At 37.2% G+C, this 17,632-nt stretch overlaps 1 protein-coding gene across 12 annotated transcripts in view; it reads left to right on the forward strand.

Moving 5' to 3' along the window:
* The window catches only part of TASP1 (taspase 1), a 244,064-nt gene that overhangs the window by 87,850 nt on the left and 138,582 nt on the right, over positions 1-17,632 (forward strand). For 7 of the 12 annotated variants that reach the window (XM_070588800.1, XM_070588804.1, XM_070588802.1 and 4 more), the window contains 2 exons: positions 11,950-12,069; positions 17,451-17,529. In XM_070588800.1, coding sequence (XP_070444901.1) covers positions 11,950-12,069; positions 17,451-17,529 — 199 coding nt within the window. The remainder of the gene's footprint in view (positions 1-11,949; positions 12,070-17,450; positions 17,530-17,632) is intronic. The other 5 variants (XR_011530954.1, XR_011530953.1, XM_070588803.1 and 2 more) reach the window with 1 other exon arrangement.

Consider the following 17,632-nt stretch of genomic DNA (forward strand, 5'->3'; position numbering starts at 1 on the left):
GGCTCAGGGGAATTAAATGATAAAGGGAAATCATACCATTCTGTATGTGCTAGAAGAATGAGACCATCAAGAGAACTACAGGAATTAGGATGGAGAACTCACTCTGAGCTTGCCAAGTTTCTCATGGTAAGCTTTATGGAAGAGGTAGAATTTAAGCTGGGTCTTGGATAAACGGTAGTATTTAGGTATCTGGGTGGAGAGAAAGAGAAAGTCCTAGGTTTAGAAGCCTGTGATTTGTTGCAGCACAATGTTTCTGCAGGATAGTGGTTTCAAACTCAAATGCTTCTGGGAGCCAGGCAGGCAGCCTAAATGTGTGAGGCAGTCTAGTGAGGTGGAGTGGTTGGTGATAATGTGTTCCATTTTAATGTATTCAAAACAGAAAATGTGATATCACCTTACGCCCATTAGATTGGCAAAAATATCCAAAACCAAGAGTGACAAATGTTGGAGAGGTTGTGGAGAAAAAGGAACACTCATACACTGTTGGTGGGAATGCAAACTGGTGCAGCCACTATGGAAAACAGTATGGAGATTTCTCAAAAAGTTAAAAATAGAAATACCTTATGACCCAGCCATCCCACTACTGGCTGTCTATCCTAAGAACCTGAAATCAGCAATTCCAAGAGTCCTGTGCTCCCCTATGTTCATTGCAGCATTATTTACAATAGCCAAGATGTGGAACCAACCTAAGTGCCCAGCAACTGATGATTGGATAAAGAAGATATGGTATATATACACAATGGAATACTACTCAGCCATAAAAAAGGACAAAATCGTCTCATTCTCAACAACATGGATGGACCTTAAGGGTATTATGTTAAGTGAAATAAGCCAGACAGAGAAAGACGAACTCTATATGACTCCACTCATAGGTGGAAGTTAACATATAGACAAAGAGAGCTGATCGGTGGTTACCAGGGGAAAGGGGGGGGGGTGGGGGGAGGGCACAAAGGGTGAAGTGGTGTACCCACAACAATTCTGTCTACAGAATTTAACAAAGTAAAATAGCCATAGAGGAATTAAGTACACAGCCAGAGTCCTCCCTGAACATCTGTCTACTTTCATTTGTGCTAACTGTACTTAGGAGCAAATGAGGAGAATATTTTGAAATATATATGAATGGGGCCTATCCTGATGGCTATTTTCGTTAAACACAGGCTTTTGAATGTGGGGTCTGAAAATGTCATTGAGGTTAATTTTAACGGCATTAGAATTTCTACGATATAGTACTATCATAATTAGATTAGATGGCATTTTATATCCTAGAATATACTTAGCTCTTTTCCTACTCTTTGTAATTTTTTCATTTATGTCTGCTTTCTAATAAGATTTTAATCTACTGAGGAACAAAAAGCAAAAAAGTACATGGGCCTTTTTTGCTCTTCAATTTGCTTATCTTTAGTTATGTATTTATGATTTTGAATAATAATTTCACTTTTTGTGGGTATGCTCATATGGTCAAACAGATATTGCTGTGCTTTGAAAAACTCACATCAAGTAAAGTAACTTATTACTGAGTTATTAAAGTCAGTGTTAAATGTTGTTCTTCATTCTGGAGACGGTTGAATTTAAATGTAGGTTAAATGACCCTTCCCAATTGTCATGGTGTTTCATTGGCAGGAATAGACTCCAGATTGTCTAAGTTACCTTCTAGTCCTTTATCTCTTATACCCCACTGCTTTAAGACTTAGTTCAAAGGCCAGTGGAGCTCTGGTATTTAAAAGAAAAAGTGTAATTTTATCCAGAGAAGGTAAATGTATGCCCTGAAATGAAAGAAAGACCAGAGGTCCAGATCATGGCCAGGTGTTCCTGGAAAGAGCCAAATTGGACAACTAAATTGAAAAAGGTTGCCTGCTTTTGTTAAAGAGACTTTGTTGCTGTCTATAATTAGCAAGGTCTTAGCTCATTTATTTATGTGTTTTTTAATCTGCTCAGGTAATGAAGTTCATAGCCTATTAGTGTGTGTGCTGTAGCATGTTGTGCTATCTCTGTCACTGAAGAACCGTGATACACATGCCTCTATGAAGTGAAACTGCCAAATAATCTTGATTCCCTCCTTCTGCCTTGGACATGTTTCCCAGACGGTGATGACTTGAGGTTATGATAGTGAAGGATGACCAGCTCTCCAGTGGAAAAAGCAAAGTTAAAGCTAAAGTATAGTATGAGTATTAATTATTTGGAGATTTTAGGAAAGCAGTTTGGAATTAAAGAAACCAAATTGGTTAGTTAAAAATGAGAAGAGTGTGATCTGGTGCCAGATGACCTAAGAGGATGGGAGGGCAGTAAAGAAGTGTTACCAAAAGAAAGCATTGAGTAGAGACTGTGTGACCAGTATCAAGACATACAATTTCTTTTTTTTTTTTTTTAAAGATTGGCACCTGAGCTGACAACTGTTGCCAATCTTCTTTTTTTTTTTTTTTTCCTGCTTTATCTCCCCAATCTGGCTCCCCGCCCCCATACATAGTTGTATATCTTAGTTGCAGGTCCTACTAGTTGTGGCATGTGGGACACCGCCTCAACATGGCCTGACGAGCGGTGCCATGTCCATGCCCAGGATCACGAACCAGTGAAACCTTGGGCCGCCGCAGCGGAGTGTGCGAACTTAACCACTCAGCCACGGGGCCGGCCCCATACAATTTCTTTATAGATAAAATGAGAGACTTAATGTTTGATGGTAAGAGCCTTAGAAGTTCGGTTTTGAACAGTAGGCCAAAGGGCATGCAAAACCTTCTGAAATAAAGATCACTCCCACATTGTGAGAAATGAGTCTGGATTTTAATTTGGTTATTATGGAGACCAGCCAAAGATTTCACAGCAGTTGTTTAAGGGCATGCTTTTGGGACAGAACCCATTTAGGAGTGATGTGCAAAAGCACTGCGTTTAGGTAAGACCAAAATACAAAATAATCAGAGAGAAAGATGTGAGGTTATAGGAAAACTGCTTTAGATAGGTTGTCTCTGGATCATGCATATAAATTGAGCAGGGTACAGTTTCAGAGGGCATAAAGAAGTTTATCATCAATGAGATTCAATTAAAAAACGTTTATTTCATGATACATTGTTAACTGCTGCTTACAGGTGGTTGAGGGGCAAGACCAGCCACAAAAGATCCTAGAAGGAGCCAGTGTATAAAGAGTCTGCTGAAGAGCAGGGAACTGCATGTTTTAGGTCGTGCCTTCAGGTACAAGGGCTCCTGTGGTTGGGAAGCCATTCAGGAAACTTTTCTGGAGTTATTTGAGGCCACAGGACTTGAAGAAGGGCAATATTTTGATGTGGGGCGGAGGTAGGGAAGTAGAGAGCAACGTTTGCACTGCCTGAAGCGCCAGTGAGTCAGGAATGCCGGTATCTGCTCTTACTCCAGAGAGCCAAGGCTCATATTGGAGGTGAAGGCAGGAGGGCCCAGCCTTTGCTGAGATTTAGGTGATACACAGAGAAAATTATTGCCTATTAGATTTAATTCGTTCATTTCGTCCATTCAACAAGTTGTTTTGTCACAGAACCAACTTTACCTTTTTTTCTATCTTATTTAATTTATTTAGTTACTTTTGTTGATCTCTTTATTTAATGTTTATTTCTCTTTCATTGAGTCTTCAACTTCTCTGTTTTTTCTGTGTTTATCTTGTTCTCTTTCTAACTTGTTTAGTTGTACTTATTAATTTTTTCCTTCCTAATATCAACATTTTGGGTATAAATTTCTAAGTACCGCTTTTGCTATATTCCACAAGTTTTGAAAAGTAGTATTTTATCATTCATTATTAAGTATTTTTGTTTCCATTTAGATTTCTTGTTTGATCCATAGGTTATTTAGAAGTATTTCTTTTTTTTTTTAAAGATTTTATTTTTCCTTTTTCTCCCCAAAGCCCCCTGGTACACAGTTGTATATTTTAGTTGTGGGTCCTTCCAGTTGTGGCATGTGGGACGCCACCTCAAAGTGGCCTGACGAGCAGTGCCATGTCCCGGCCCAGGATCTGAACCAGTGAAACCCGGGGCTGCTGAAGCTGGAGTGCGCAAACTTAACCACTTGGCCATGGGGCTGGCCCCTATTTCTTTCTTTGTTGATTTCCAAATTTTATTACCTTTGCTGACTCCTAACTTAATTATTTTATAATCAGAGAGTGTATTCTGTTTGACATTGTTTCTTGAAATTTGTTGTGATTTAGTTTATGGTTTAATGTATGGTCAATTTTTGTAAATATTTACATGTGCTTGAAAAGAATATTTCCCTCTAATTGTTGGAAACAGACTTCTGTGAATTCCCGTGTAATCAGGCTTTTTAATGTGCTATTCAGATCTTTTATTTCCTACTAATTTTTTTTTCTTGGTTGTTTGACCTATTCATAGTTTAGAGAGATGTGTTAAAATATCTCATTGTGAGATACGGTTTGTTGATTTCTTCTTATTGCTCTGTTTTTGCTTTACATACTTTTGAGGCTATTTTTCGTAGGTGCATACAAATGTAGAAGCATTATATCTCTTTGGTGAATCTTAACTTTCAGTGTTTATCATATAGAGACCGTTTATCTCTATTAACACTTTTTGTCTTAAAACTTATTTTTCTTCATGTTAAGAAAGCTACGTTGTTTGGATTGGTTCCTGCTTGGTATCTTTCTTTTTTTTTTTTCCTATTCTTTTACTTGAAACTTCTCCATACTCTTATGCTTTAGGTGTATCTCTCATAAATAACGTAGAGCCAGGTTTAAAGACTCAATCTGACCTTCTAGTAACACATGATTATTATTTTTAAAGACAATATTAGTTTTGATTTACATGCAGTTTTGTCATTTTATTTGCTTAGCCAGTCCTGGTTTCATGTCTGATTGTCCTTCTTGGATTATTGTCTTAGTCCCTTTGGGCTGCTATAACAAAATACCGTAGATGGCTGTCTTATAAACAGCAGAAATTTATGTCTCACAGTTCTGGAGGCATAGTGGGGGAAGTCCAACATCAAGGCCCAGGCAGATTCAGTGTCTGGTGAGTGCTTGCTTTCTAGATGGCCATCTTTTTGCTGTGATCTCATATGGCAGAAGGGGCAAGGGAGCTTCTAGGGCCTCTTTTAGAAGGGCACTAATCCCTTCATGAGGGCTCTGCCTTCATGACCTAATCATCTTCCAGTGCCCCACCTTCTAATGCCATCACCTTGCAGGTTAGGATTTCAATATGTAAATTTTCGAAGGACACAAACATTCAGACTATAGCAATTATTTTCCTTCATCTTGAGGTATATCATTTGTTTATTCATTCATACATTCAACAAGTATTTATTGAATGCCTAAGAGTATCAAGTGCTTTTCTGGGTGCTTAACATAGGGTAATGAATAAAACATGCAAAGATTACTGCCTTCATGGAGCTTCCAGTCTTGTGGGGAGAAAATTGGCAGTTTAAATAATATGAAAATAAATTACACATTTTAGGATATGATGAGATGTTATGGAAAAAAGATAAAGTAGAGCCAAGAAAGGGAGATTAGGTGTGCTTGTGAGTAGGTGGTAGGGAGCAATGCAGAAGGTGCTCTGGATGGAGTGTTCAATAGAATGGCTCTTCAGGATTTCGTTAAGTGCAGGTCTCTTGGTGGTAAACTCGTTTTATTTGTTTATTTATAAATATCTTTTAAATTTTTGTTCCTAAAAGGTAATTTTGTTGGGGATCCACTTCTAGATTTACAGTTGCTTTTCTCTGAGTCCCTTGAAGATATCATACCACTGTCTTCTGACTTCCATTGGGTTTCTGGGAATTCTGCTGTCATTCTCTTGTAGGTGATCTTTCCTTTCTACCTGATGCCTTTTCTTTTTCTCTGGCTTCCTGGAGATCTGGATTCTTACTTTTCGTCAATTCTGGGAAATTTAAGCCATTTTCTCTTCTTTATTCTGTCTATTCTTTCTAGTTGGACATACATTAGATTTTCTCTCACTCATATTTTTTACCACCTCTTTCATATTTTCCATCACCCTTCCCCCTGCTTGCAATTGCAATCAGACGTGTATTAAATGTTACATAAATGTAAATGTGTTATGCTATTAGGAAAAAGTTGGAAAATTTGTTCGTGACCTGATGTTTTGAGTTCTTGTTTGTGTACCTTAAGAGAAATGCATCAGCTGTTGATTTTTTTAAGGTAAAACTGAACATACAGTGAAATGCACACATCTTAAGTGTATAATTTGAATTTTGACGTGTATACAACCATGTAAGCCATACACCTATCAAGATATAAAACATTTCCATTGCTCCAGAAGGTTTCATCATGCCCCTTCATAGTCTATGCACCCCTTCCAAGACAACCAGTTTCTGGTTCTTTGTCACCACAGAGTAGTTTTACCTGTTCTCAAACTTCATGCAGATGGAATCGTATTATGTATTCTGTCATATCCAGCTTCTTTTACTCGGCGTGCGTCTGAGAGATTATCCATATTGTACGTGTCACTAGTTCCTTTTTATTGCTGAGTAGTCCTCTACTGTTGCCTGTATCACAGTTTGTGTACTCATTCCCCTATTGATAGAAATTTGGATTGTTTCCAGATTTTGACTATTGCAATTAAAGGTTCTATGAACATTCTTGACAAGTCTTTTGTGATGTTTATTTTGATTTCTCTTGGGTAAATATTTAGGGATTTAGTTGCTCGGTCATAGCTAGGTGTATATTTAATTTAGAAACTTAAAATTGTGATTAATATTTATTCCACAAAAATGTGAAGCCAAATTGGATATATTCATAATTATATTTTTAAACTGATTTTTGAAGTTACTGAGGTGTGTTCTGTATTTTTTTTTTTTTTGAGGAAGATTAGCCCTGAGCTAACTTCTGCCAATCCTCCTCTTTTTGCTGAGGAAGACTGGCCCTGAGCTAACATCCATGCCCATCTTCCTCTACTTTATATGTGGGATACCTACCACAGCATGGCGAGCCAAGTGGTGCCATGTCTGCACCCGGGATCCAAACTGCCAAACCCCGGGCTGCCGAAGCAGAACGTGCGAACTTAACTGCTGCGCCACCGGGCCGGCCCAGTATTTTAACTGAATGAATATAATTTAGTTAATATCATCTTAACGAGCTTGTCAGAATTATCATCATTCTTAAATTCCTCAATTTTTATTTCAACTCCAGGATATCTTAGGTTTACTATCCTAAACCAGTGGTTCATTATGAGTATAAATTAAATAATATTAATTAAACAACATTATGAATAAGAATAAAAATGATTTAAAGCTGTATAAAAATGCCATGGTGGTGGTTTTTACTGTTCAACTGCATAATAACCTAAGTCATGAGCATGTTCATCTGGTCTCTACCATCACTTACACATTCTCACTCAACATGCACACCAAGGCTCTCAAGCTGTTTCATTTTGAAGAGAAAAAACCCATATTTTAGTATTTGAAAGATTTTTTTAAAAAGATGAGATTAAAACTTGCCTTTTCCACTTTTAATGTTGCAAGCCTCAGAACATCGTATAGGAATTCTGCCATTTGGAAGACATTGTTCTTTGCCAACTTTGAGGGTTTGGAATTTTTAGGTAGTCCTCTGCAACTTTGTTATTCTATGAATTTATAATTTAAGTTGTAATCCAGATATATTAAAGCCCCATAAAAACATGGTTAACCCACTTTATTTTTATTTTGAGCTAAAAATGTTTCTGTTAACTTTTGTTGAGTGATTTAGGGACTAAATAACAGAGTTTTATATAATATAAATTTTTCTCTGTTGTAGATATGTTTGGCACTAATTTGTGTAGTGTTGCAAAGATATTTAATGTGTACTTATTAGATAAAGAAAATAAAGGATTATTTAAGAATAGACATCTTGACTTCAGTTTACAAGAAACGTCATTTATGGTACTGGGCATGAGAAGGGTGATTTTCTAAAGAGAGAAGAGAAAGGTCATTGGGTGTTGTATCCAAATTTTCCTTGGTTTGAACCAAGCCAGATACATGAGAGCAGATAATTCTAGCTAAATCATACTTTGTTTGTACACACCTGATATACTCTGAGCCCACAGTGGTCCCACTGTAGGGGACTGGTTTGTAGGAGACAGAAGTGGAACCAGATCTCGGTCTCCTGTAGCTCGACCTATCATTCCATGTTTAGGATACTGAGAGATGGTAAAGCTTTATGCTGGGGTTGCTGTACTGTCATGAGGGCATAAGTCATCTACTTTTTTTCAAATGGAAGCTCGTGCCATTATATGCTGCTCATAAACCTAACATCGGTGTATTAGGAAGGTTTGGTATATTTTCAAAAAATGTATTTCTATCTTTATTATTGTTTTAGGGTAATTCCACCATACACCAATTTCAGGATACATACACTTATACATTTGAGATATTATTCTTGTATTTTAGCAATTGATATTTGAGTAACTCTGTACAGAAGAAAGACCAAGTTAATGAGATAAGTAACTGGTCGATGGTGTCTCTTGGCAGATTTCAGAGTTAAAGGGCAGGTTAGAGGCTTAATTTTCGGGTGGAAAGTATCTAAACTTTATTTTAAGAGATTTATTCCTTTTAAAGTAGTTTACATATGTTACTTAATTTAATTCTTATAATAACTGTGTAATAGCCATCTTCAGTTTGGAGAAGAGAAAAATAAAAACTTTTGATACTAAGCCCGACAGTGATTACTAGTTTATTGGTTACTTCAAGAAAGTTTTATTTCAATAAACATGTTTATTTCAATATGCATGTTTTCCATAACACATGCAATCTCTATGCCAACTTTATATACTCATATTTATTCTGAGGGGAACTATAGTTTATACAGTTGCTTTTTAGTCACAATTTTATCAAAAAAGTAATGCAAATAGCATGTTTCAGTCAAAGACAACAGGTACATGTGTATCTGTGTGGTACATTTACTTTTAAGTATTTATGGAGTGTAAGAATATAATAGTACGTCTATATAGTAACAGTCATTGTGTGTTTTTTAACCTTTCCAAGATTTCATTTCTGTACAAATGAGCTCTGTGCAATTGCTATAGCCCAAATACCAGTATTTGTCTTTCTCTCCGTTTATCTGCACTTCATAAAAATGCTTAAATATTACTTAATCATCCTTAAATTTGCTTTTCAGTATGTGAAATCTGTGAACTAATTCTTGACTATTTATGAACTAATTCTCATCTTGCAGGTGTTGCAAGCCCTTAGGAATATTTAGCTTAATTTGGAACAGGATTCTCTACTTTTTGCTTGATTTTTCATTTTTGAAAACGAAGTTACAGTGAATCCATCCATCTATAATCCTTTTGTATTTTTCTACACTAGTTTGGTTAGGCATAAGAGTTCTCATAGTTCATGATGTCCTGATTGAAATGCCAAGAGAATTGTTTTACAGATAATGTATATCATTGTGTATGTGTTATGCATCCTCTCAGTAAAATTTGTATTTTATAGAATGCTTAAATAGGATAAGTAGTCACAGTTAGTAGAAAAAGAACTAATAAAGAATACTGCTTCTTGACTTTTGTTGTTGTTGTTGAGGAAAGTTATTTTACAGTGTCTGTTTATTTGTATGAGAGTTGTCCATTTCTAAGAGAACCAGTATAAGATCAATACTTTAAAATACTTTTCGGTATGTTCATAGTGGTATGATCATGGTGATATGCTGCCAGCTGATAGTTGAACAGGATAGAACTTAATTTTTTTATGTTGATATAATGTTAGTTTTAGATGGTTTAAGTTTCTCCTTCAGCAGATTTGTGCCTATAAAATTATTTGCTTCAGAATGAGTAGAGCAGACGTTTGGCTGATAATGATCCTGTGGGATGCTATCAGATCTTGTTTCTCAAAGTAGGGTCTGTGGACCAGCAACATCAGCATCAACATTACTGGGAGGTTGTTAGATGTACAGTCTTGACCAATCCCATATTACGTCATCAGAATCTGTATTTAAACAGATTCTCCAGATGATTTGTACGCACATAAAAGTTTGAGAAGCCCTCCTGTAGAAGATGCAAGCCTTGCATCTGGACAAGGAACAAACACTTCTCTATCTGAAGTTGCAAGGATGTAAGGATTTAGAAATCATTTCTTAGAATAATAAAACAAATGTTTACTTTAAAAGTACATTTCTGTTTAGGAGTATCTGTCTTTTCTGGAATAAAATATGTCTAATGCATTTCTTTAATACTTTCATCTTATCTGCCAAAGAAGATAAACTTTGCTTTGTCCATACCAACTGATCAAACCTGGTTATTGTTAAGTCTTCCCTAAGACAGTGGCATCCTCTGGATTTGCATAAAGTTGAATGTGGAGAAAAGGAGATGGGAGACTGACATTAGAGGAGGCCCTGACATTAGAATGGCATAATATGTATCAACACTTACTGGGCTTGTTTTTGTGAATCAGGGATGCAGCCATGCTTTATTTCCTCCCAATTACAGAATAAGTATGTCTGGAATGTCTGCTGTGTGCAAAATGAAACAGAGTGGATCAGACTTTTCCTCAGAGAGTTTATAGTCAGGTTAGGGAACTAGCCTTGAAAATCAGGCAGCCTGCCACCTGCAGAACTGTGGTATTCTGGCATATGGCCATGTGGATCCATGGGCTAGGCTTTCCCTCGCTGTGGTTAAAAGGGAGAGTAGGAATAGCACTCATTTCAGTCAGGTACACCTTTTCTATCAAAGTAAGTACTGTCATAGTATATCAGTATATTTAAGGGGAATTAGAATTTAGAGAAGGAACCAAAGAAATGTAAATATCTACATGTGCCTTCTTCTAACAGACTTAATGTAGTATTTGTTGTGGAGTATTCTGCCTCTGAATTTTTCAGTTTGCTTAAAGAAAAAATCTTTTCTTTGCATTCTGTTTCCAGTATTTCAAAATTCCCTTCAATGTTGCTCAGCCTCTGACGTGGCCTTGAGAGCTCATGGACTTTTCTCGGGATTGCCTAAGTGTGGCATTTCAAAAATTGCTTAGCCAGGGATCCCTCAGTACAAATGAAGTCTTGCTCAGTAGTATAAGCATGATAAACCACACAGGAGGGAAAGCTGTCTTATTGAATCTGGGCTTGTGCCTGGCTCTTTTATGCATACTTGGATGTAAGGGCGTGGGTGAGAGTCTTGAGTTCTGGGGCACAGTTTTAAAACCAGTGACCTAAGTGTAAGAACACCACCATGACTGCTAATAACCTAAAGACTTACAGTAGCTCCTCTTTTTAATATATAAAAAATAGAGATATTTTTTCATGAAACTCTTTTCCTGCCTCCATTAATTCTGATTTTTATCCAGTAGTGTAAAGTTTATCTGTCTTGCTCAGGTGACCCAAAAATCTTCAAGGTAGAAGACAGCCACTTTTAGTTACTACATGTGAAATACCTTAAGTGTATGGGATCTGGGACAAGACACAGAAATACAAAGATCCCTCCCAGGAATGCAAAATTTTCTGCCGTACAATTGGCAAGCACATTATTATCATAACAGAGAAAGGAACTCGCTATAAAGTTTCTCATAAGCAAGGAACTGTATAAGAAAATAATAGCATAATATACTTCAAAATTTTAAATGCTATTCTTTTCATTTATTTTCATTTATTGTGCCGAATATATTACTTATAGAAATTTGTATATATTTTAAAAAAGGCTAATAGCAGCATTTATTGGTTCACTATGTCACACATCTTTTCCTCTACAAATTCTCAATCATGAATTTAATTCTTGAGATTAAGGAGTTACCATGATATGCTCTAATTTATAATAAATCATTTTTTTTCTCCCTTAGGCTTATAGAGAAAAGCAATGAGACACCTTTTGTTCAGGATTTTTCAGTGGAAAGTGCATTTTGACTTGAACAGAGTTTTAGTGATAACCTGATAATAGATAATTTTAGGAAATTGCTGAATTTCCTAATTTAGGATTAGCTCAGATTTTGTTATGTCATGATTATATGGAAAAGTGCTATGTAGTCATATCAAATTGTCACATAGCATGCTTAGTGAATGCTCATGCCACTTTTGCTCTACAGGAGAATGACTCAGGCACTTTGGATACAGTGGGTGCTGTGGTTGTGGACCACGAAGGGAATGTTGCTGCTGCTGTCTCCAGTGGAGGCTTGGCCTTGAAACATCCAGGGAGAGTTGGACAGGTAAGTAATTATGGGGTTTTTGAACTAGTTTTTCAAGTTAGAACATGGATTTTTCTAGTTCACAACTTTTTAAACCAATAGAGACATTATTTTCTTTAGAAAAAATAAATGATAGCGTTGTTATTTAACATTTATGTAGTATAAATCATCAATCAAATACTTTTTCAAGATTTTTTTAAAAAACCCACGTATCTCATAGTGATAGGGTTCTTTCTGATCTTTGCAACTGGTAATCCTATGTTTGCTGCTTTCAACAGGCCAAGTACTGGCCTTGGCATTTAGTAGTCATTTCATAAATGTATGTTGATTTCCATTTTCTTGCTTTGTAAGTGTCATTCTTTTTAAAAGGAACAAGCACTACTGACTATATTGCTGCTTACTTTTTAGGTGGGAAAATCATTTTAGAGTTGCTTTTTATATTTCTTCCATTCAAGGAACAGTAACATTTTGACCCTCTAAATCCTTCCTCTGATTGAGCATTTAAGCTATTTTATAGACTAACCAATATTTCACGTCACCAATACATGATACTACTTAAGAAATCTAGATATAAGGAGGATCTAATTTATGTGCAAGTTCACTTGCACGTCTTGCACATCTTCTTCATCACCCCCCACCCCCCTCTAATCCAGTTTCTATACTGAGAATGAAATTTAACAATCCATTTGATTTAGTAAGCTTTCTGAGTATAAACCAATTTGGCTCATTACTTATGAGCTTAATAAATATTTGTTGAGTGAAAAAATAAATTGGACACCCTTATGGAGTCTGTTCAAGTAGTTGCAAGGGGTGTGTTTAAGCTCAGTATTTGGATCTCCTGTTACATATGGAGCACTGCTTAGCATGCTCTGTGCTCTTTGTCTCTCACGTTTGAAGAAGAGTCAGTGTCACAATTACTTTGGACATGGTGGTTCGTCAGTACTTGGAGCAGAGTGATCTGATTCATGGAGGATGTTTTTGCAAAGCCACAAGTGATGTTCCCTGATCTGTCCTTTATTGTGGACAAGCCACTTATAGTCCTGCGGAGGGAAGGAGCAGGGAAGAATAATTAATTTTGTGCTGTTCTTTGCCTACCGTACAAGGGGATTCATAGGGAATGATTACTCAACATGTGTGCAATGCTTTGAACTCATTGTAAAAAGCCTTCGTCTGGTCATGGTATTTTTCCACATTATAAAGCCCTGTGTATTTGTCAAGTTTGGAATAAGAAAACCAAGCTTGGCGTATCAGATTTGGATGCCTTGGTGGAGAAGGAGAGAGAAAAGCCAGCAGAGCTGCCTTCCTTTCATTGCAATTCCCATGACTTTCTCACTGTTTTTTGTTTGTTTTGGTTAGCAAAATAGCAACAACAGAACCAAGGATAGTTCTGGACTATGTTAGCAGGATATTACGTAGAATAATCTTGAAGCCATTCTGTCACTGCACACGGGACTGTCCTGGAAAAAGAAATGCTTATGTAAAACTTACATGTTGATTTACCCCACTTGGCTAGTTTATGAATATACAGTTTGTGAGAGCTGAAAAATCGGGAAAGGGTGTGGAAGGAGTAAGGTATTTACAGGAAGATGCAGTTGCTTAATTGGATGATATTGCTTGGATAGAGGAGATGTAATTAGCTTGGAAATATGTAAGCATCAGAGAGGTAAAGAATCAGTCTTGACAATCAGTACTGTGTGAAACAAAGTACACAAGCAAATTATTTAAAAAACGCCAAGACTATTTTTCTTAATGTGCTAAAACTAGATACTTTTAGATACATTTTAAATGCACAAATGAACTGTTTAAAAATTTTAGCATATTACTCTGCTATAGATATATGATAATAGTTCAGATGGTGAAATGGCAATTTGAATTAGAACTTATTTACTTCTTTAGCTTACCATAATAATTAGAATTTACAGCTGGGACATGGGAAAGGAATTATTTTATTCCACTACCACCCTCCGCCAACAGGTAGTTGATTTTAGTGGTTAAGAGTGTGGGCTTTGGGGGGCTGGACTGGTGGCGTAGCAGTTAAGTTCGCATGCTGTGCTTCGGTGGCCTGGGGTTTGCCCATTCAGATACCAGGCACAGACCTAAGCACTGCTTAGCAAGCCATGCTGTGGCAGGAGTACTACATATAAAATAGAGGAAGAAGGGCACAGATGTTAACTCAGGGCTTATCTCCCCGCAACGCCCTGTGGCTGCCCACCCCCCCCCCCCGCCCCCCGCCACACACATACACACACACACACACACACACACACACAAAGGAGTGTGGACTTTGGGTTCAAGCAAACCATTATTCTAATCCCATCTCCCCTCTTACGAGTTCCCTTCCTATGGATGAGTTATTCAGTGTTTTTAAGCTATACTTTCCACAATTATAAAATGGGGATAAATAGCTACCTTACAAAATTCTAGAAGATCAAATGACAAAATGTATTTAAGTTGCTTATCATAGTCCCCTGTAATAACAGCCATAGCTACTGTTTATTAATCGCTTGCTATGTGCAATGGGTGTGTTAATTCCCATGATCCTATAACACTAAGAGGTAGGTGTTTTTATTATCCTCATTTTACAAAAGAGGAAACTAAGACCCAGAGAAGAATAAATAATAATAGTATCACTTATATGACCTACTTTTACTACATGATAATAGCTTTAATAAAATTTTATTACTAAAAAGGAAACTTTTTTGGTTGATGATGTTTTTGTTTTTTAAGGCCTGCTTAACGTTGTTTTATATATATATATATGTATGTATTTTTTATGAGGAAGATTGTCCCTGAAGTAACATCTGTGCCAGTCTTCCTCTATTTTATGTGGGATACTGCCACAGCATGGCTTGACATGTGGTGCTAGGTCCACACCCGGGATCTGAACCCACGAACCCTGGGCTGCCAAAGCAGAGCAGGCAAACTTAACCACTATGCCTCTGGGCCGACCCCCAGGGGTGTTATATTTTATCCAAAGAATTGGATAAGAGAGGGACAATCTCTGATTCTTTCTTTTATCTTACCTGTCACATCTCAGCCCAACCAATTTTAGAAGGTTAAAAAGGAAGAGACAACTTTAGGTTATGGAATTGAGGAGAGGTATAGCATAAAGGGAATTTGCTTAGAAGACAGAAGAATAAGAATAAATATTCTTTCTTTTCTAGAAGGAGATGTCCTCCACTGGGTTTCTAAGAAGTGTCCTTGTGGCCTTATTTACCATTTTTAGGGTGCAGGCTCCTGGTCAAGATAATTGTGGAGAATGGAAAGGAAAGTGGGCTAATATCCTGGGTTTTCATTGAAGGAAGAACAGGCCCTTTTACTGAAGTTGCGTGTTCTGTGAGGCTTTGGCTAACCCAGCACCTGTCCCAGGTAGTAGTAGTTGAATGGCTTATCTTACAAGTCTTCCAATTTTATTCTGAAATCCATATACTGAATCACTTCTGACTTCTGTAGGGCTTTCACTTGTCACTCTGACCCAGCAGTCTTGTGTATTTTAGAAGTGTGATGTTTTCAAAGGCCGTAATAGATTTTCTTCTGTCTGCCGTGTTGAGAGTGTTGTTTTCAGTTCTTGGTTCTACTTTTAAGAGAACTTTCATCACTGACAACTGGGGATGGTGACTGTGGATCACATGCACACTGGAGACTTCATTGCCAGTCATCCTGGACTCTGGATTATTTCTCAAGGAGAGTGATTAGGGGAGTGGGGTAGATGTGTGCATCTCAGAGTCTTGAGGAACAGTTCAAAAATCTAGGATGTTTTGAGTGAGAAGAGAGTAACCAGGGCACTAGGGTAGCTGTTTTAAAAAATTTGTAGGACTTTAGGGGGAGGTTAAAGTATTTCCAGAAGGTAGAACAAGAGAGTGGAAGTTATGATAAAACAGATATTCTGTAAAGCAGTCTAAGGAAGAACTTTCATCCAATGGAAAGTGTCCAAAAGGGGAATATGTTCCCACGTGAGGCAGTGAGGTTCTTAGTATCAGAAGTGCCTGGGATATTTTATGGAGATTCCTGCTCTGGGTAGAATACTGCAGCAATGAATTCTGAAGTACTTATGAAAAAGAATAGAATACTGCAGAAAGCTGAAGCCTGTCTGGTCACCATGCCCCGTAGGTATTAGCTTCTTCCCCTAGTCCTCAGAAGTGAGCTCCTAGGAAATAACAATACTGTTTTATGGGAGTATCTTTTTCCTTCATAAATCATACTGGATACTAAATGTATTGTTGCAGTTTGCCTTTTTTGTTTTTTCTTTTTTACTCAACGATATGTTTTGGAGATCTTTCTGTATTAGTTGCTAAAAATCTTTTTTTGAAAATTTAGGGGTTTCTTTTGAACTTTTGCCATGAATTCCACATATTGCTATGCCAACATTTAGTCATGTCTTTACTGATTGACATTTATATTGTTTTCAGTTCTTCATTCTTACCAAACATGTGGTAATGAACATTCTTGAGCATGCCTCCTTGTATTTCTCTATGATAGCTAACTAAGGGGTTTTCTAATTCTGGTTCTAACTAAGGAGTGGAAAAGTTATCAGTTGTGATCCCCTTCCTGAGGGCAGAGATGTCATTGTGGATACTGAAGAGATGAATCCAGACATTCTGGGTGGCATTGTTGGAAACAAAACAAGAATGATTCTCATATTCTTTTATTAAACCATAGTAGGTTATTGTGTTCCTTATTGGTTTCAGATTTATAAGTCTGCTCCACCACCTCATAAAGCGATTAGCTTGAACGGGCCTTTTTGCCTCCTTTCTTTACATCTGGCAGAATCTAGCACAATGGTGAGCATATACTGGGCTCTTTGGTACACAACTGTTTGCACTTCCTATTGGGCCTCCCAAGAGAGGCATGGAAAAGGCCTTCCTAAAGCAGAGTTTTCTAGAGTATAGAGGACCACCTGCATCCCAGTCCCCTGGGGCCCTGTTTAATGATGCCAATTCCTGGGCCAACTGGCAGACCACTGACTCAGATTATGTGGGAACCAAAGTTCCTATCACCAAGGTCCCCAAGCAATTTGACATACACCTAGTTTGGGAAGCACTATTTTAAGGCAGCCACAATGATTTCAAGGGGCCAGAGGAGCAGCTAGCTGACAAACTACAGTAGGGGGAAGGTTTTTCAAGGAAGGAAAAGAATTGCTGATGAGACTCTAAGAAACTTTCTTTTGCTATTTCCTGAAAATGTTTGTCAGATTAGTACAATAGCTAAAAATATAGTTTTGAGTGTTAGAACCATTGTTTGTGTAGGTCTTAGGCAACCTCTGGTATTATTGCCCGGTTGATATACATCATTATTAAACCAGGCTTTATTAGAAGGGTATGATTTTTCTCTTCTGTTGAAAGCTAATAATTACATATACTATTTATGAAATATTATATTTATCTGATTTCTTTTTTTCCCAGGCTGCTCTTTATGGATGTGGCTGCTGGGCTGAAAATACTGGAGCTCATAATCCCTACTCCACAGCTGTGAGTACCTCAGGTATTTGCTGCTTTCATGACCATTTTTCATAAGCTTCTCATTTTTCTTCAGCCTTGTAGGTCATTTAATGATTGAAAACAATATTTTTATGTAAACATAAAGC

This window comes from Equus przewalskii, chromosome 21 (assembly GCF_037783145.1).
Source record: "Equus przewalskii isolate Varuska chromosome 21, EquPr2, whole genome shotgun sequence".
In the NCBI taxonomy this organism is placed as follows: Eukaryota; Metazoa; Chordata; class Mammalia; order Perissodactyla; family Equidae; genus Equus; species Equus przewalskii.